Source organism: Apteryx mantelli, chromosome 16, assembly GCF_036417845.1.
Source record: "Apteryx mantelli isolate bAptMan1 chromosome 16, bAptMan1.hap1, whole genome shotgun sequence".
Lineage (NCBI taxonomy): Eukaryota > Metazoa > Chordata > Aves > Apterygiformes > Apterygidae > Apteryx > Apteryx mantelli.
Window position 1 is genome coordinate 7,578,134 of NC_089993.1, and position 20,484 is coordinate 7,598,617.

The following is a 20,484-nucleotide window of genomic DNA, read 5'->3' on the forward strand; positions in this document are numbered from 1 at the left end:
TAACTATTTGAAGCTGCAGATATTGCTAATAGTGTCTTTCCTGGTGGTAGAGTTAGATTCTAGATTGGACACCAGGACAAAATCATGGTGAGAATTTTAGGTGAACTGATGTTTTTAGGTCAAGGTGTTGGTCGTCTGTGCTTATCGCTTTGCAAGCAAATCCAATAACATCTTTTATGAATCTGTCAGGACTGCACAAGATGTGATAATGATCTGCTACACTAGAATTCATTTATCAGTAGAGGCTGAGAGGTAACAAGTGCCTGTGCAGAGAGATAAGGAATGAAGTTTAAAAGACCTTTAGGCAAAAATGTTCTGGACTTTTCTTGGTGAGAACCAAAAACTAAAACAGGTTTTGTCTCATGGTTTTTGGAGAATTGTAACATGTTCCTTTTAACCTATATCTAATTATCTAGTAGAATTAAAAACCCTATGGAGCCAAATGTAATGAGGGATTCTGCTGAGATGTTTACTAGAACACTACCTGGAAAACCAAGCGAAATAGTCTGTTTTACAGTGTTGGCAATGTCTATTTTTGGGGGGGGAGATTTAGATAGCTGTGGTTTGCCAGCGTGGACCTCAGCCTGGTGCTCAGTTCAAATGGATTCTTAGGACTTTCTCTATCTGATTATTTTAGCAGCTTTCTTCTTCCTGTTGCAAATGGGGACGTTCATGAGACTGGAGGACAAGTACTTCCCTGTCGCATTGGCACACAGCAAGAGTGATGAACAAGCTAGAGGTTTTTGACTGGTTTACAATAGTTGCATAATGGTTATTTAACCATATAGTTCCTCCTGCTGTTAGTTTTATGGATATAAACCCACCTACCAGTTCAGCACCTTTCTACATGGGACCTGCTCTTTCAGAAAGAGTCACGCTTTAAGGATTGTGTGTTATTTTACTGGGGTCTATGTGAGGATATACCAGCAGAATAGGTAGTGTTAGGGAGAGGACCAAGCCCCTTGGCTTGAAATGAAGAGAAGGGAAGATGAGGTGTCTTGTATGGATGGAAAAGGGCAAGTTAGGGGTAGCAGAAGCCTTGAATTTGCATTACATAAGAGAAGATGCAAGTCCCTGCATTCTTCATGCTATTTTAATACCGTAAACAGAATTGCACGTTTTTACAAGCAGTACCAGAGTTAATGGTTAAGCTTCCTAGGCAATGGTAGTTGTTTATGACAAACTTCCGTAATGCTTAATTTGGAGATTCCTCAGACAGCACGTAGGCCCTCAGAGGCGCTCTCAACAGTAGCCGCTAGCTGTGTCGTTCCCTCCAACCTACCCACGATTCTTCCTGTGACAAGGAGATGCAATGCAGATTTAATTGTCTGTGTCCAAATAACTGCTTGTATTATCTTCATAGTAATCTTGACAGATTCTTTGCAGCACGACATGTGCAGAAAACGATCTGGAGACTTTTCTTGTTTTCAACTAAATACTTTAAATGGAATTTATAATTGATTTGTTAACCTAGTAGCCTGATGCTCCATCGCTCGGACAGAATAAGAAGGGTGGTTGTCATTCAGCTAGAATGAGGAATTCAGTGGCATGACATGCTTTTGTAACAAAATTAGAGCCGTCTGACTTCTTGAATAGCAGGGAAGATGACGTTTCCAACTGTATCTGCATGGGATATAAAAGATGATCTTAGTCTCTAGCTTTGGTGTTTCATACATTAAAAATCAGGGTTTAAATCAGGGTTTAAAAATTTTCTGGGTTCCATTGGTGAATACATTGGTTTACATTGGATACATTGGTTTACCTGTAAATAAGCAAGTTATCTCATCAAATGTCAATAGGTGTAGATTAAGTATCTTTGATCATGTTAACCTTAAAGCATCCTTAATATCTTAATGTTTCTAGGTGAAAAGGACAAACTGTTGCATCTTTCTCTAATTAAAAGTTTGTTAAAGTAATGAAAACAGGGGGAAAAAAATAAGCTGGACATGAGAGGAAGTGAGTAACGCAGGATCTCCTTCTGTACAGACTCTCCTTCTGTAATCGATTATCAAACAGAATTATTTCTGCAGTGAGACACAGCCTAGGTGTGTAAATCTATGACTGAGAGGGGAAGGTTTGCAGAGGGATGTTCTGGAGTAACACCTGGTGCTGGTACGAGGGATTCCTCCCTCCTCCTTGCGGGCCTGCGTTCTGTGCGTACCTCTGCTTGCCAGGACGCGTGCCGGTCTGCAGCAATGACGTACAGGTCTCCATCTCTTTCCGCGTGGTTTGTGTGGCGGGAAGAGACATTATCAGACACAAATGAGAGCAAGCTGACATATGCAAACTGGCAGGGGCTCAGCTGAGTCCAGATGAAATGATACTAAATAATAGGAAAAGCGACAATTGGCCAGAGCGTTGACTGTACCCCTTACCAAACATGTTTGTCTGGGCTTTGCTGATACACAGCAGTTGCTTTTCTGTTTTTGATTTCACTGCTTGGAAACAGCTACCACAGCTGGTTTTTTCGTGCGTGGCTGGTCCAGAGACTGCGGTTGCATCTCTCTAAAGCAAATGATGCGACGCTGACCCGTGTTTTCTACCAGTGAATTATTGAGCGTACGTTGTAGTGAGCTACTCGGCAAGAACTCTGAGCCCTCTAACACTGAAGGCAGCTGCTCTCGTCTCGAGCCTGGTGAGCCGAAGAGCAGAGCGGCCGTGCTCGTCTCTGCGGTGCTCCTGTACTCGCCGCCTTTTGGGAGAGGAGCATGTGCAGGTGATCTGCACTTTTGGGAGAGGAGCATGTGCAGGTGATCTGCACAGCCTTGTGCTAACGCTGCAGTTGCTGGGACATGTTGGCATTGACAAAGTCATGTATTTGAAAATGCCAGGGCAGACCTGCAAGTCTGACAGAATTTGAACAAACTTGGTGGTCTGACTGAGGTTAGGACACAGTGGTTTGTGGTGGGGGTGGGCAGCACTTTTTGCAGGTAAGAAAGTCTCTGGTGTATGTCTGGCTGGTTTTATATTTGAATTAATATGTGTAATCCCTTGGTAATAGCAAAATCTCCTGGTAATATGCTCACTTTTGATGATCTTATCCAACAGCTAATGAATAATCACAAATAAACCCTAATGGCTGTGAAAGTGTATTTTGGTCTAATACCTTCATAGCCAAATTTACACATTTTTCACAGTATCCTCTTTATTTCCACTGTCTTCCCCAAATTATATTTGTAATCAGCTAGCTGTGCTTTCCAGACTGTTAAATTGCATCTAAAGTCTACTTCATGTTTTGATTCATGAGTCTGTAAATTCACATGGGATCTCATACGTAAAATACTTTAATGTCAAGATATGACCTTTGACCAGAGTTTACATGTGTTTTTGTGTGTGATCCTCCTGGGAGGGCCAGCAGATACAACAACTCATAACATTGTATTTAATGTTTTCCTTTTAAGAACTCACTAGACTTTTTAGAGGACAAATCTAATAGCTATAGATAAAAACAAAAATATAAAACATCATAAATAAAGCAGCAGCTCAGTTTCATTTTTAATGAATTAAAAAAGCTGCAACTTCTACCTAGGAATACTGTTACCAGCTGTGGTTATGGTGTTTTTCTCTACAGATAGTTGCCTGCATGTTTTCATTCTTATGTGCTTTATCTGTCTTTTACTATTGCTAATTTCTTTTTCTTATCTTTCAGCAGCTTGAGAAATTCATGGTAATAGCTTAAACATTCAGAATTCAGAATGAAGTACTGAAAATGTAAAAAGAGATTAGTAGAAAGTTGTGGGACTTTTTTCTTCCTTTATATAACATCTGAGTTTAAAGATATTTTTTCTTCATAAATAATCATTGGCTGTACAATCAGTGACAAATGCAGGATGTTGGAATAGCAATAAGGAGAAATGAGCTTAAGAGGCACAGAGGTAAACAATAGACATGTACTGTTTCTGAATTGCACTAGATACCAAAATGTGTGTTTATAATGCCGGCGTCAGGCAAGCGCCATGGAACGAAAGGTCTCACCCTCAGCTACGCTGGTATCAGCCCGCTGTCATTCTTCAGTGGAGGTGCTTTGGCTAAATCCTGGAGAAAATGGATCTGATATTGATTGTCAAGATTAAAAATGAGATACCTGGGTATTAGGAATCAGACCGTTTTAGGGTCACATAACAAAGGGAGAATGATTTTAAAAAAGAAAAAAAGCCACAAGAGAAGGGCAACAGAGAAGTAACGAATGACAGCTCAAGGGGGGGTTCGGTTTGGAGAGAAAGCAGTTACGAAATGGCAGCAATTTTGAAATCTCTTTGTCTAACCTGGCCTGACATTTGACAGAGCAGCTGAGAAATGAGAATCGAATTTGATCTCTCCGAGGTCTGTGACTTAGTAAAAACTCCCTGTGGAAGAGACAGGCGCTCTGAAATGGAAGGTCTGTTCTTTCATTTGGAAAGAAAACTTGAACATGTTTTCTTTCCCACCTTGGAGCGCTTTCTGCAGCCTGAACCACGGCAATTAGCACTGCCTGCCATCTGTCTCCTGCTACGCTCAGCTTGTCATTTGGTAACAAATAGTGCCTGCGTGAACACCTAAATACGTTCATATTTAGCACACATTCAGGTTTTAAGAGTTGGCTCTTAACATTTTAATATATTCTCTTGAGGAATTTGCAGTATAGAAAATGACGCAGACCTTTAGGTATTGATGTTTGAAAAAGATAATCCAACATAAAACCTTGATGAAAGCTGTTATTAAAATATGAATTTCTGAAGAGGCCCAGTGTACAGAGGCCCTGTCTTTTCATTACAATTTTATTGCTGGTAATTTAGAGAAAATTTTGTCTTAGAGTCATTGTTCCCAGATATGAAATAATTAATTGAGTTTCAAATGGTTTGAAGAAAAAAAGGCTGTCTTGTTGTTTTATTTCTGCTTCTGAATACTACTTGTGTAGTGATCATGTAGCCTGCGCTTAGCGTTTACGGGAAGTGTGAGATGGTAGCGTGATGCTGGTATTGAGCAGATCACAACAGCACCAGGCATTCCTTTCATTAATGTTCTAAAGATACTTCTAAGAAACTCTAGAATGCAAATTAAATCAGATTTCATAGACTTTGTAATATTTCCAGCTGTACTGGAAATGCCCAAGAATAGTATTTCTTAACGTGTTGTCTCTACAGCCAGGAAGCAGTAAGATGTGTGAGAATAGGAATATGATTTTTTTGTTTCAGGCACATGTTCGAGTTAAATAGTTCCACCTAACTGTCTGGTTGTCCTAGTACATAAGCCCCTTTTTTCCATAAAACTTTGCAAAATCTGATCCTACTGGAGCATTATTAGGAAAGGTGAAAACTGAAGCCGTATAGAGGAAGATGCTAACTGCTTTGTGCTGGTATTGCTTGCCGTTGGTACTGCTGTGCCAGCAGGATTAACCTGCACTGTCCAGCTATATCTGTTGAGGAACAAAAAGCCCTAACTGATATTTTATTCCTAATTTTGTGCTTGGGTACATTATAATGCATTGAAATTAGAATAGCTAAATGAGCTTTCTTTGGGAAATCAGTACATATATAGACTTTTGTTTGTCCCTTTCCTATGGCTGCCAAAGCCTGGGGAGCTGCGTGGCCTAAGAGCATAAAGAAGGGGAATATGTGTTTCTAAATTGATTTTACAATGAGGAAAAATCCAAACAGTTAAAAATCACAGCGGAACAAAAAGCTCTGTTATTGTGCTAGGAATGATCAGTCTGATATTCAAGGAAGGTAAAAAATTGGTATGAGACTAGAGGTGTAGCAGACACAGGCAGAAAGTGATTTCTACTCTTAACTGAGAAATGGGAGAGATTTGCGTGTTGTGCAATAGAGAAATCAAACACTTTTACATGGGAAACCTAGAATGAAGAGTAAGCAAAGTCTAATAATTTCAGACCCACCATACTTGGTATTAACTGTGCTTGAGGTTCTTTCAGGCAAATGATCCATGTCATGTTCACTTCATTTTGGTGTTCCATTTTTAATTTTCAGTACTAAAATATGTTTTGCTATTGCCTGACACTAAATTTGTTGCAAAGTCAGAGATGATAATATATTTTGTAAAAGACGAGGGTTGTCCTGCTTTGAAAGGACGTCAATTATTAATACTTAAAACATGCATGAGTTAAATAGAAATTGAGTTAAACATCTGAATAAAGTTATTCTCTACATCGGGTGCTTTATTGAAAACACATAGAAAGAACTGTTTTGGTTTGGTTTGTTTCTTTTCTAAATAGGTTACAGCCATCCCTCTCTGATAAAGCTTCTACAGCAGCCACAGAACTTGGTAAGTGATTTATGACTTTAAGCATTTGCAAGAATCCTCTGCCTGCTTGTGGCTGTCTTTCTTATTTTCTCTTAAACTGATAAAATGGCTCAATGAATCAATTCGAAGTATGGTTGGATCTGCTTTCTTTATTTCTCAGTAGGTGAAAAAAGCTTGGTAGTGCGTAAGAAAACATTAAAAAAATCTGTGAAGATCTACAAGAAGTAAATATTTGGGTGATGGAAGCACTTTATATATTAGCAGCCAGTTTTAAATCATGCTTCCTTCAAGCGGAGTTTTTCCAATTAATTATTTTAGCTATGTTCTTGAATGAAGATTTTTTTGAGTCTGAAAGGAAGCCTTTGTTTTGTTGGAATCTAACACAAGTCCTTGAGAGATAATGTAGTATTCAGAATATGAAAATAGTGATTTAAATCCAGAATGCTGTAAATTTGGGTGGGAGAGGGGGTTGTTTTGTTTTGGTGGCCGGTTCACATCTGCTTGAGTACTAATGGTGCTAACGAATCCACTGACATGTCCTGGAAAAATTAAATTAATTAGACTAGAGCTACATGATTATTTCAAAACAAAGTAACAACTTCTTGAATGCTTAAATAAAGTATCTGCCTATTTTCTGTAACAGTCTACTAACAGTCATTGGAAACAACCTGGTTTAAGTTATGGAAACGTTTAAAATAAAGTTGCCTTATAACTCAAGCTTCATTTTCCCACTGGACAAAATTTGTGGATTCCATAATCATCTCGGGCATTTTTCTTAAATCTCTAACATTGACAATAGCTTATGTGTATGGCACATGGATATGTGGGCACAGAGATTTAACTGAAAATCCGGACTAGAGCTGTGTGGACCTGAGCTGCGCTGGCTTGTGACCACCGATCAGTTTATCCCTGCTGGCTGTGCTGTCTGTAGTGGCTTGAGCCACTGGTTCTGCAAACCAGTACTCGGTGCCCACGCCGCCGGGAGGGCGAGCCGCGTCCCCGCGCACCTGCGCTGTCCTTCCTCAGAGCCCGCTGGCTCGCTGCGGGAGAGCGCGAAGCCAGACCGGCATGTGAAAGAGTGCCGACATTTGCGTTCCCCCAGCTGATTTGCTTGCAGAGTTCTCTTTTCTTCAGGAATGAGAAACTCTGCCTTCCCCTGAACTAAAATACTTCAGACTTTTTAAAAACCACCATGGAGGCTAGAGATGCCAGAGCTGTCAAAGGCAGCTCCAGACATCATGGAAACGCCAGTATTTCTAAATATGTGCATTACCTCAGACAAATTATTTCTGAGGAGATAATATCTGTATTGCAATGTAGCGGTAGGCAAAATCAGATTTAAAAAAGCTCTGCTGTCTGGTGGCAGCTTTTAATTTGTCAGCTGGAAAAGGGAAGTTAATAGGCTGCCAACTGGAAGGCTGGAGCAAAAGGAGCTACCTCCAAATCCAAAATAAGCAGTGCAACCAGGACACATCTCCCCCATACCAGCATCAAAGCTGCATGAGCTCAGGGGAGGGGCTGCACTAAGCCTGTGGTCCGTACCCGGCTGCACACTTAGGGTTTCTGGCAGTTTAGTCTGGGCACAGTGTCGGCAGGACGTCGTCTTTGCAGTGCCGTAAGCGGACGGGTGCAGGGGAAGCGTGCGGCTCCGAGGCCGGAGAGCCGTGAAGAGGCAGAACCAGCGGAGACCTCCGCTGCAGGCAGCGTAGGGGTGGCGGTCTGCCTGCAGACAGTGCCAGCCGTGGTGTGAAAACGCAAAACTTCTTTTGGAGTAATTCACACTGAGGTAGGGCCCTAGGGCCCTTGTTTGCCCTTATCAATGGGATCAGCGTTTTCTTGTAGGGATTATTTCTTTGGTTTGTTTTTAATGCTCCATGTAACCTCTTTATAGCCAACTAATAAAAACCAGAATATGCATCCATTCATTTGAGACCACAGCAGCTTGATATTAGTGTTCTGTTTTTCTCAGTACTGAATAAGTCATTAACAACAAAAGAAAAAATATATTTTTCTACTTAATGGCAAATGTTGTCAATTGGCTGTGAAAGCCAATAATCAAATTCACAACAGATTTATGCTCTCATATCTCTAATTCTATATGAAAATTTCCTTCTAAGCTGAGATAAAAAGCCAAGTCAGAGTTCTCATATGTACTAAACAAAAACTTAGTGTTAATCTGCAACATCCTTGTTTAGACTTATTTTTAAGTCTGAATCTGTTGAAATAAACATTGTTTTGGAAATAACACACTTTCACAGTGTGTTATCCAGTACAATCTCTCTGGGCAACCTGTTCTGCCACTTCACTGTCCTCGTGGTGAAAAACTTTTTCCTTATATCCAGTTGATACCTCTCATTCTGATTTATGCCTGTTGCCTCTCATCCCCCCACCGTGCGCCACTGAAGAGCCTGGCTCCATCTTCTCGATAACCTCCCCCCAGGTCCTGGAAGGCTGCCTTCCTGCAGTCACTGCGGTGGTGACTAAGGCTCTGGCAGCGACACAGGTTTAGTTCTGCCGACTGACAGGGAGATGGGTTGGTTTGGAGAAAACCGTTCTGGGAATCAGACGTGAGTTCAATAGATAGCTTCCCCGTAGCCTGTGAAAATCCACTGGTTGGAGAGATTGCATTAGAAGCATGGAGACTATTCCAGCATTAATGACTCCTGGTCCAGGTCAGACCTAAATCAAGAAATGGAAAGTGGTGCTATCTTAATTGAATTTAGTTTTAGCTACTCAAACTGAAGGCAAGTAATTAAGATTTTACAGTGTATTTCCTGTGTATGAGGAAAACTGAGATTGAGTGAAGGAATAAAGTAGCAATATTGAAGAGGAAACATGTCATTAAGCACTTTGCATGCACCTTTTTTAAGGTGCTCTGCAAGAGTAAAATATTAAGGTTTAGATAGAAAAATGCATTCAAAGACATGAATATCTTCCCCTGTTTTTAAAAGTCCTTGTGCCATGACTGCAAATGTTTGGGCTGGTGTTTGTAATTATAATTAAATGAAACTGTCTTGATATCAACATGGTGATATTCTTCATGTGATACTAAAAACAATTTTTCTTCCTATGTTTTTTTAGAGTACCTTTATCAACAGACCTGCCCTAGGGATTTTACCTCCAGAGAACTTTGCAGAAAGACTGAAGGAATCTTTGTTATCAGTAAGTTAAGATAACAGTGATGAGTTACCATATTCTGTGTTTAGGGACACAGGCATGTCAAAGGATGTTACAGATTTTAATAGGTAACATTATGGATTAGCTGCCCCATTAGTCCACCTGCCTTCCCCCCTCCTAGAGACTGGAACCAGCAAGCAATGAAGTCAACCCTTTTTCCCCCAACTTGACAGCTGAATGTGAGAGGGTGAGGCAAGTGCTCTGCACAGATACCACCTCTTTCATTCCTGATTCAAGACCTGATGACAAAACATATTTTCTCTAACTTCTACTTGCTGTGATTTCCTAAGAAATGTAATAAGTAGCTTCTGTTTGTCCTGATTTAAGCTTGGACATCCTTGGGGCTGAAACTGAGTTGGAATCAGTTTTTCTTTTTCTAAGCTCAGTTGGTCTCCCATTATATTTAAGTTGATGATGTTAAAGACTGACAGTATTATGTTCACCTTGTGCTACAGTTGTGCTTAATATTTTGGAATAATTTTCTCTCTTTCACAGGTGGCTCCTAAGGGTCTGTCACAGGTTGTCACCATGTCCTGTGGATCCTGCTCTAATGAAAATGCCTTTAAAGCAATATTTATGTGGTACAGAGTGAGTAAAAATACTAAAAGATGTTTATATGTTGGTATGTAGAAATCAGTATTTGTTCATAATCAGAACTGTTATTGTACAACAAAGTAAGGCAGGGAGGTTCTTGTGGTCATGATATCATTTATTTATGCTTCAACCTGATATGAAATCCCTGTTAAAAATTCTTCATCCAAGCTTTTGATTTCTGTTGACACAAATGTAGAAATAAAAAAGGAAACAAAGAAAATACATATAGCAATGCTGCTTCTTCTCTCCTTTCCATTCACCATGTGATCACCAGTGGTGACACGGTGGTGTGTAGTATGATCTCTTTCCTGTTCTTGTGCTAAGTGCTGGTCCTGATAATGTCCACAGATGGGCAGGAGGGGAGGGCCGCTCTCTCTCAGCTCACTCCTACACTACAGGAGAAAGAGAACTCCTCTCAGGGAGGCAATTTCCAAGGTGTAGGTGGTTTTCTCTGAGTTTTAATTTAAACCATAGTTGATGGGATACAGAGCAAAAAACTATTTGGAAGGTCCATCCTTGGGGAGAGAGATCTGAGTATTATTTTGTTTTCTGAACTTAAAGGCAGGTATATAATAGAATGGCAAAAGGGCTTTGGAAGCAGTCAGATGATAAAATATACAAGTAAGGCTGATTTGGGTCTAAGTCCTTCTTTAAAAAAAAAAAAAAAAGTTTGTGCCATTTTTGTGTATTTGTAAACTCCTGGGTTTATTTCAGCCAGAACTGCAGGGGTTTCAAAGAACTGTGCTTCTACAAGCTTTGTAAAGAGGTGTTTGGGAGAGAAACCCCTAAACTGTCTTACCTAATAGGTGACCTTGTTCTGAATCTCTCTTACTAAAATATCTGATGATCTGCCAGGCAGAGAGACCTTGCTAATGTGTTGAGTGCAGGGAAACATCATTTAGAGCTCAAAACACAAGACCCAAATCTGCAGAAAACCTTTAGTAGTCTTTTCACTAGTCCTAATGCTCATGGAATTATGCATCTTTAATTAGTTTGTCTTCTGCAATGCAGATTACAGTCAGTATCTAAAGGCCAAGCTCCACATTTTCATTGCCTGTAGTTTGGAAATATCAGCATTATTAATACTGGTACTCAGCCACTTGGTCACAACTGAGGGAAAACTATTTGTTATTTTTTTGCAGAACAAGGAGAGGGGCCATAATAATGTCACAAAAGAGGAACTGGAATCTTGCATGATTAACCAGGTAACGCTTTTAAACACATCTACAGATGTAGTGCTGGCTTGATTTATACGGGAAGCTTGGAGGAAAAATTGGTTTTCCTATCTCCGAAGTGAAATCTCAGTTTTGTAAAATTTAGGAAAAGGTTAAATACAAGCTGCTTCCAACAGATGTCAAGCTTTGCTGCTCATATTCTCCTGCATCCTTCCCAGCTGTGAATCTTGGAAAAATCATCCTTTTGTCATGAGATACCATCTGCTAGAGAAGGGTCCAGGTGATGGAAAGGTCCATGGAGATCTTTAATACATGCAGACTTTTACAAATAAAATAATGTTAAGATCTTTTAATTTTTCCAGAAGCTGTGATTTTATGGCTTAAAACTAATCAAGGGGTTGGTTAAAATTTGACTGACTAAATGTTAACAGTGTAATCCTGCAGGATCAGGAAATTAAGATGCAGCTGAAAAGCCTCTAGAGTCCCATTCAGCTTTGACCAAAGTAGCCATGCTTTTGCCAGTCACAAAACTTTATATGCAGCAGTGTATTTAATCTCCTTTATGAGATAAATATCTTAGAAATGAATAACCTGCTGGTTCTAGCCTGATCTTGGCATTTCTGTAGTGACACAGCATTCAATTCATTCACACTGCATTAGGGAACTCATTTGGCTTTAAAAACGTGGAGGATGTTTTGGTTTGTTGTTTTGGGGTTGCTTTTTTTTCCCAGGATTATTTGTTAAAGCTGATCAGTTCTTTCATCTTGCTCACAGCATGGTCACACACATGCTTGTGCCAATACAAGTAAGAGGATGGCACATCATGACCTGAAAGAACAGGAATTTTGTAAGCTGACATCAGCACCAAAGACTTCTGTAATATGATGATCGCTTTTTATCCAAGTTTAACTATCTAATCATTGAGTTTCTAGTTTGAGCTAATTGTTTGAGTTTTCTTTGTAATTGGGGGGGGGGGAATTCAGAGGGCAGTTCGTTCCCCTTTCTGAGATGAATCCAATTACAAATATTGGAGCCATGGGCTTGTACCGTGAGGGTGGGTGCAAGATTAAAGGGTCTAAACAGTGTGTAAATGCTGAAGTGAAGTGAAAATCCTTCCACTCTTAGGATAAGATATAGACCATAAAGAAAGGGAATTTTTATTTTTAAAAGGGGGGGGGAGGAAGGTGTTCATCCAAGGATATCCTTTTAATAAATTTCAGATAGTACAATGTTTCCACGTATTTTGTCATGGTCCTTTTTCAGTCTTTGTATAGAAAGCCAACAAGAATGCAAAGAAGTTTCGTGCTGGTCTGAGTGGGCCCTGAGTGCAAGCACTCGGACATACACTTGCAAATCATACGCTTACTTACACTCTCACTACTTTGCTCTCTCTCAGTCCTGAAGGGGGTTATCCAGGAGGTCTGCAACATACTTAAGTAATCCCAGGGAAGTTGCTTATCAGCTTTTAGGGAATTTACTATGTGTCCATAGTTTGTACAAAAAGAGGCTGATTGTACTGAACTTTCTGCTTTTATGCAAGTTCATGGGTAAAGCAATTTTATGACACAATATAAATTGCCAAGTATTCTTTGATGTGCTTTACAATATCAGGCAAATTTTGAGGGATGACAAATTTACTTGAGTAAATGGGTAAATATAGCATTTTACAGTACCAGATGGTTTGAAGAGGAAGCTTACTGGCATGCTGTGTGGGGCAGCAGCTTGGATCAAAGCATCCTGCTCTTCTCCATCGCTGGGCAGCCAGGCTGCGGCTGGTGGGTGGGTTTGGAGCAGAAGGGGTGTTGTGGGTTATGCAAGGCTGTCTGCAGCGGCTCTGCTGTGAGCTGCACCGCCACCTGTCTGCGGGCACCGCGCCGTGACGTGTCTGGGTTTGCTTTCAGCCGCCCGGCTGCCCCGACTACGCGATGCTCTCCTTCATGGGTGGATTCCATGGAAGAACCATGGGTAAGAAAAGCACTGCCAGCCACATTTGCCTTTCTCTTGCTTCTTCTCAGCTGGTATTAGCCACTGCAGTAAGTTGTTATCTCACTGTAGTTTTTGAAAAGTAGTTATTTTCTTAGATAGTATCAGTGGAAGCTCTAGGTTTATTGAAGGCTCGCCTTAGAAGCTCCATCAGTGCTGAAACAGAATATTTATTTTGAATGACAGTGATTTAATTTTGGATCTTTTAAATACCTGTTTTCAGAAGATCCCTTACTTTCATTCTGGATCCAAGGTTTCCTATCTGTACTAGTAAAAATCTAAATCATAAGGTAAAATTACTGCAGTATACAAACAACATCAGTTGTTTTTACCATTTTAGATAGGATCAGTCCCTGTTCTACACATGTTACCTAACACTGCTGTAACTGAGCTTTGCAACCAGTTGTCTTTGGAAAGGTGAAATTTATCTAGTCTGAGCATTGCTGTTCTGTAAATCAGATTCACAGAGATTCTGTTCTTTTGGAACAGTGTACGTGGGACCTGATGCTTAAAAGCTGGAGCAATTCACTTAAGCTTGACTCAGTCCAATTACACAGTGTTTCAGAAAATCAAATAAAAACATAGAGCAATTAAGAGAGAATTCTTCAATCTTGGTGTCAGGCAGTTTTTCACCTCTTAGTAACTTTCTTTCTGTATTATTCCTAGTCAGATATTGTTTTAATTCTTGTTTTTCTGGCTTTAGGTTGCTTAGCTACAACTCACTCTAAAGCAATTCACAAATTAGACATCCCATCGTTGGACTGGCCTATTGCTCCATTTCCAAGACTAAAGTATCCTTTGGAAGACTTTGTGAAAGAGAATCAGCAGGAAGAAGCCCGTTGTTTAGAAGAGGTAAAAAATTCACTGGCAGTCTTCTGTTGATTTCTTTTTGAAATAATGAATAGCGTTAGCAGGATTAGCTGCTTTCACTGAAAGAGTGTTTTCAGGGATTGGAACAGCATGTGATTAAAAGAGCATTTACTGTTGTTTACGGTTAGAAGTTTGTCCTTGCCTTTCAAAAGAACGGTCAGTTTACTGTGAATAACAGAAGTCTACATAAATGATACCAAAGTGAAATTTCATGTGCAGGAGTAGTTTTTTATATCACAGTGAACTTGTCTGCCGCATTTTGGAGAGGGACGTGGACTAAGACACAGCTCAGTGTGTGCAATCATCTGAAAACAGAACCTGTGACAGTTTTTCAGGTTTTTCAGCTTTCCTAAAAGTCTTCTAGACTAGTTTAGACTTCTAGATAGTCTTCTAGAGTAAAGTCTGATCCTACAGGTACAGGAGCTGACTGGGTAGCTGAAGATGAGCCAGAGAGTATTGCAGGGGCTCTGTGCCCTTCCTGGCCCAGGAAAAAGGAAAGCTGGGCAGAACAGAGTTTAACCCAAACTGTGTCCAGGTACCAGAACTGGAAGATTCCCTGTCGGGCTCAGTGGGATCCAGGCTCTGTCACTTGCAAGGGCTCGCTCTTAAGAGACTGCTGAGAGGAACAAGGCATAACGCGCCCTGTGACTGGAACAAAAATAATGCTAAATCTGGAACATCATAACTAGCTACCCAAGAATGGGCCGTGATGGCCTGAATGGAGCACTGCATGGCTGAGTGCACAGAGTTGGACTGCAGGGAGTTCTTATTCAAACCTGTGTAACTTCAGGGAAAATCAAGGCATAGCAAATTGCTTCCCTGTGTTTGCCCCAACAGCTTATTGGGGGGAGGGGGCGGGGAAGTGGGATGCAAAAAATCAATCTGCAAACTGTTATTTAAAAAAAAGTTGAACACTTGCTTGAAAGACTTCAAATTGACTTATTGATGCCCCTTGGGAAACATTGCTTTATACAGCCTGCACAGGCTGTGAGCCTTGAAAGCTGGAAGTGGTATTTCAAGCACAAATGGCATTACTAATCTCAGCAGCTGGCACTACAGGGTTAATTAAAACTTCTCTTTAAGCCCCGATCAGCAACCGGATTTCTGTACTATTTCATCTGATTGAAGTGTCTGCATTGGGTGACTAGAAAAAGCAAACTTGTCAGATTGCCTTCTTAATACATTAGGTGAGTTTTGTGTTCTGACACAAAGTCTGCTTTTTCTTCCATGTTACTTGGGTGGAATGACAACAATGGCTTAGTAAACTACAGTAGTTTCCATGATACATTCAGTTGAAATTTGATAGCTCTTCCAAACCAATGTTCATGTAGATTAGCATGCGAGCTAAACTGCTTTCTAGTTACAATGTGGTTTTCAATATGGTTCAAACTTTAGCATAATTCAGGAACAAGAGGACAATGTTAAATCCTGGAGCAACTACTTAATTCCTTGTGGTTCCTGATGCCTTCAGAGCCAGGAATGGCTTTTGCATCAAGAAAGTTGAAATTCTGGTGTTGAGGTCTAATCTTTCTGGGAAGAAATGTGCTAGCGTCCTGAAAGGAAAATGTAACGTGTTGATTTTTAGGTGGAAGATCTGATCGTGAAGTACAGGAAAAAGAAGAAGATTGTGGCTGGAATCATTGTAGAACCAATACAGTCAGAGGGTGGGGACAACCATGCTTCAGACGACTTCTTCAGAAAGTTACGAGATATTGCCAGAAAGGTAACCAAATATTTCACTGTTCACTCAGAGGTAGCTGAACATGCAGGTATTTGTTCCTGTCTCCAAAGGACTCTCTTCCCCCGCTCCCAGGCATTTTTAGAGCTTTCTCACAGGCCTCCTCAGTAGCTGTTGGGATAGTTACATATACGTATTCAGATATAAGCAATCCTTACAGTCAGCAGAGTATTTTCTCTTCTATTATTTGATGCACACTAAGTGGTTTCCTCAGTCAAATAAATTTTATTCTGGGACAGAGAAACTAATTCTGATTCATTAACTATGGGTTTCACAGTAGTGATCTTTAAATGGTACTGCTGATTTGCTGAGTGGTTTTGAGCAATTCCAGAAGAGATGGATATAGATAAGGGTAACTTTTTGTTGAAATATTTGTTTCTAATTACAAAAAGAGCTGAGACAGAAACACAAGCTGAGTCTGCCTGTAAGTGCTGATGTTCCAGTAAGCCAGCAATGAAAAAAGGCAGATGTCTTGATACTTGGAATGTAAAGTTATCTGTTTAGAAGTGATGGCCCTCAGTAAGACCTACTTCATGCTTTTTTTTTTTTTCTCCCCTCAAACATTTGTGGGAGAAACTAATGTGTGCTTGTAAAGAAGACCATACGTGACATTTGGAAAATTCTGTTCTTCCATGAGAAGCAGCAGCTTTTCCCTTTGTTAACAACTGCTTATAACAGCGGGGATATGAAAGTAAACAAGGTGAACTGATTTGTCTTGTCTAAAAGTTGCCAAAAGTACTTAGCAATAGGTTCAAATTTAAACCTCAAGGTCTGGCTTGAGATCTCCCTGTCCCCCAGTCTCTATGAAATAGTCCTTTACATAAAAAAGCACTTTGCCAGCTAAAATGACTGGTTCTTACACCAGACTCATCTGAAAAGGCAGGTCTTCTAGGATGATTTTAGGCCCCTAGACTGTGCTGCTGGTAGTGCCTTTATGCCACAAGTGCCTGGCTCAGATTGGAGGCAGAGACTTCTTATTTAAAAGCAAACTAGAATATAAGGTTCTTAATGCTCTACTTCTGTCTGAGGCTTTGAAAATTGCACCCAGACTCCTCCCAGATGTTTTCAGGCATCCTCTAGAAATGCTTAAGGCTAGACTACATAAAAACATATATTGCATTTGTGGACTTATGCAGAAAATATTTCTGGTGCCATTCTGAAAAATAGCCAAATTTCTGACTGTGAAATCTAATGCAAAATGAGTTGAAAGCCCGATTAGGAAATCTGGTGGCAGTGGTTTTGGGTTGGGGAGATTTGGGAGGGGCAAAGGCAGAGGAAGGGATGAATGTTACATATACTTGGCTTGTCTTTATCTGTTCACTGGCAAAGTACTTTTGGTTTGGAAATGTGGACTCAGGTTCCCTGCACTTTCAATCTATCTCCACAGCACGGCTGTGCATTCTTAGTGGATGAAGTGCAGACAGGAGGTGGCTGCACAGGAAAATTCTGGGCACATGAACATTGGGGCCTGGATGATCCAGCTGATGTGGTAACGTTTAGTAAGAAGATGATGACAGGAGGATTTTTCCACAAAGAGGAGTTCAGGCCAAATGCTGTAAGATTTTTTCAATTATGTTTGGACTTTGTGGTGGTTCTGGTGGTTCATTCTTGAGTAACTGTAATGTACTAGGCCATGGGAGAGGCAAGCTTTCCTTCAGTAATGCGAGTTCAGCTAGATGGAGCTGCTCCTTGATAGATATTTGCTATGTGCTTACACACAAGTGGATAGCAGGCTTGCTTCTTTAACTTTAGCCCAGTCTCCCTCAGTCACCAAGGTCACAAGACTGGTGGGAAAGAGTGGAGAACTAGGAATATATAGCCTCATCTAATAAACTGACCTTCAGTACCAAATCTGGCCACAAATTGACACCTTGTTTTGGCAGGGCAACTTAGTATCTTCAGAGCTTGCATGTAAGCACATTCTGTCAGTAAGGTTTCTTCTTGAATGTAACATCATTTTAGATGTAATAAATGAAAAAAATGAACTAATGGGGGAAGAGGAGAGGGGGAGATAAAGCTTGAATGCAAAACCCGTATAGATGATGCTGATTCGCATGTTATCTATAGCAGTGTTTCAATGAGATGCCAGTTGCAAGAGAAAATGCACTAAATCCATAGCATACAGTAGTCCATCTTTGTTTCTGCTGAGCAAGGCAGGCATTGTCTTTTGCTCTTACAACAAAAAAAAAGGCATCAGAGATGAGCCAGTTTTTTGATATACCAGGTGTTTGTATTATCAGTTTGATGACTTGCTTTTCTAAGTGGAGAGCATTATGGTGATTTGCCTGTTAACATGTTCCACAACTCTCTTTCCACCATTTCCTAAGCCATATCGGATTTTTAACACCTGGCTTGGAGATCCATCCAAGAACCTTATGCTTGCTGAAGTTATTAAGGTTATTAAAAGAGAAGACCTTCTAAACAATGCAACCCATGCAGGGAAAGCACTACTGACTGGGCTGCTGGATTTACAGGTAAACATTTGGAAGGCTTACTATCTATTTAAAGGAGAAAAGTGGATTAGGAACAGCTTGCTGATCAGTTAGTTAGGATCTGACCTTATACAACTTAAACACTCTAGACTAAGGCATCTCCAGCTGGCAACTAGACCAGTGAATTTGATCATAACTTACTGGTTTAGGTACTTCAGTGCAAGGCTGAATAAATGTGAAGTAAACTTTCTTTTACTGACTTAAGAATGCTGGTTTTATATGGCTGTTTTTATATAATGCTGTTTTCTATAATGTTTTATAATTTTTTGTTATATGCTGGTTTTTATATAATGCTATTTTTTATAATAAAGAGCCACCTGCAAAATACCTGAAGGTATGAACTGCAGCTAGTGCAGTTATTCTGCTAGAAGTCTCTATCATTGCAAGCAGCTAGCATTTCACTGTCCCCCAAAATTTTTTCTACAGCAAAGTACCTTCATATTCTGTTACAATTCAGTTGGGCCTTTGGGCAAGAAAATTATAGTCTTCCCTCCTCAACTAAGTAAGGGAAATTCCTTTGCAGCTTCAACTGTGGAGCCCCACATGAGCAAGGCAAAGCAGCCAGACATCTCAGGGCAGGTTTGTGCATGCTGGCCTCAAAGGCACCTGTGCACCAAGAGTAAGTGTAGGGATATGCCCAAATACAGCCCCGGCTTTCTCTCTAACTTAAGGACATTTGCAGGGAGGAGAATGTAAAAAAAAAAAAAAAAAAAAAAAAAGACTTATCTTCATGCTTTGGAAGGCCAGAATACAACTTCCACTATCCAAACCAAACTTCTGCTATCCAAACCAAAAAAGGTTACTCTTAAATAAAACAAGAGGATTGTAATTCACTTATTAGTGGGGCAGAGTATACTAGTAAGCGTGTCTTACTGCAGCATAAGGATGAGCTAGTTTCTAGCCCCATTCCAGATTGTTCAGATTTGCCCAGAGTATGTTTTTAGATGCAAGTTGCATTTGCTCAATTCATGAAGCTCAAAGAAAGATTCTCTTTGACTCAGCTCAGGGGTGCAAATTCATTCTCACTTCCTGCTTCAGACATTTAGCTCCTTTGTAAAGGGAGAACATGAGATCTGCGTGCCCTATGGCTCTAAGTCTATGGCTATCCAGATTGTTGTCAGAAATGGGTGAACAGGACACAAGGTTGTCAGAAAATCAGACTGTGAATAGTTTCACTCCACTAAAACCGAGGAGGAAGCAGCTTTTCCATGTGGCATGATGCCTGTGCAGAGCTTGCCACCAGGTGCCCTCTGTTTCAGCAGCTGCCATACATATTTCCTTACCTCTCATTGCAGGCTCGTTACCCCCATCTAATCAGCAGAGCGAGAGGAAGAGGAACATTCTGTTCATTTGACACTCCAAATGATGCAACTAGAAACAAGTTAATTACAATAGCCAGAAACAAAGGTAAGAATGTCTGTGTGTAAATTAACTGTGTGTAAATGATAAACAGTGGGATATGTAATGCTTTAAATTTTCCTTTTCTGTATGGCCTATGTGCACTACAATATTAGTGGACAAAAGCAAGTTCTGAGCAAAACTGTAATTAGATTTTTCTGGAAATAACAGTGTTATTCTCGTAAATATCCCAACTAGTCACTTGCATGGAGTGTGTACAGCCACACACACACCCATGCACAATGTCTGCCTTCCTCTTTATGGCTAACCTGATGGGAAGAGACTCTGCAGGGCCCGTCTTATTTCCGAGATCTCTTTCATATTCCTCTGCGGTGAACTGAGGTGAAGCTCTGCATGGCTTGCTTACTTCTAGAAACAGATCAGGATAATTACGAGAAAGTTAATACAACTGTCAGACAGGAAAACACAGGGAGAACTAAGAATTTTATGGAGTACCTAATAATGAAATACAAAGATTTGCCTAAAATGGGCACAGCTCTGCAACTGCATCCCTCCTTTACTATAGAACTTTTACCTGGCTATAGAGAGGATCTCTTCCAGACTAACAGGTCTCAAGCTTCGGAAGGGGAACCTGGCCTCAGGATCTGAAGCCTTACATTCTCTTTGAATATAAGTCTGGGCCCTGGGTTTACTGCTGTTGCAGTTCTTAATGTTACTGATATCTGCCTTGTCTCTTGGAAGGAAGCAGGCATGATGCATCTGAGCTATTGCCAAACCAAAATTTTAAGAGTGTAAAAGACATCAATATTTTTTGTTCTTAGAAAGTAAGCTAGCAGGGAGAAAAGGTGACAGTTTC

General features: G+C 40.4%; 2 protein-coding genes across 10 annotated transcripts in view; one reads left to right on the plus strand and one right to left on the minus strand.

Annotated features, from left to right (window-relative positions):
• ABAT (4-aminobutyrate aminotransferase) overlaps window positions 1–20,484 on the plus strand; it is a 70,547-nt gene that overhangs the window by 47,219 nt on the left and 2,844 nt on the right. For all 3 annotated transcript variants that reach the window (XM_067306264.1, XM_013940223.2, XM_013940222.2), the window contains exons 6-15: window positions 6,212–6,261; window positions 9,322–9,402; window positions 9,913–10,005; window positions 11,154–11,216; window positions 13,088–13,151; window positions 13,873–14,021; window positions 15,625–15,762; window positions 17,165–17,332; window positions 18,105–18,251; window positions 19,565–19,676. In XM_067306264.1, the coding sequence (XP_067162365.1) occupies window positions 6,212–6,261; window positions 9,322–9,402; window positions 9,913–10,005; window positions 11,154–11,216; window positions 13,088–13,151; window positions 13,873–14,021; window positions 15,625–15,762; window positions 17,165–17,332; window positions 18,105–18,251; window positions 19,565–19,676 (1,065 nt within the window). The remainder of the gene's footprint in view (window positions 1–6,211; window positions 6,262–9,321; window positions 9,403–9,912; window positions 10,006–11,153; window positions 11,217–13,087; window positions 13,152–13,872; window positions 14,022–15,624; window positions 15,763–17,164; window positions 17,333–18,104; window positions 18,252–19,564; window positions 19,677–20,484) is intronic.
• TMEM186 (transmembrane protein 186) overlaps window positions 1–20,484 on the minus strand; it is a 32,146-nt gene that overhangs the window by 5,374 nt on the left and 6,288 nt on the right. For 3 of the 7 annotated variants that reach the window (XR_010885819.1, XR_010885813.1, XR_010885818.1), the window contains 2 exons: window positions 19,937–20,036; window positions 1,081–1,623 (listed from right to left, as the gene is read on the minus strand). The gene's annotated coding sequence lies outside the window, so the exon portion shown is untranslated. Of the gene's footprint in view, window positions 1–1,080; window positions 1,624–1,646; window positions 2,324–3,975; window positions 4,051–8,526; window positions 8,920–10,141; window positions 10,404–19,936; window positions 20,037–20,484 lie in introns of those variants that run through there. The other 4 variants (XR_010885814.1, XR_010885817.1, XR_010885815.1 and 1 more) reach the window with 4 other exon arrangements.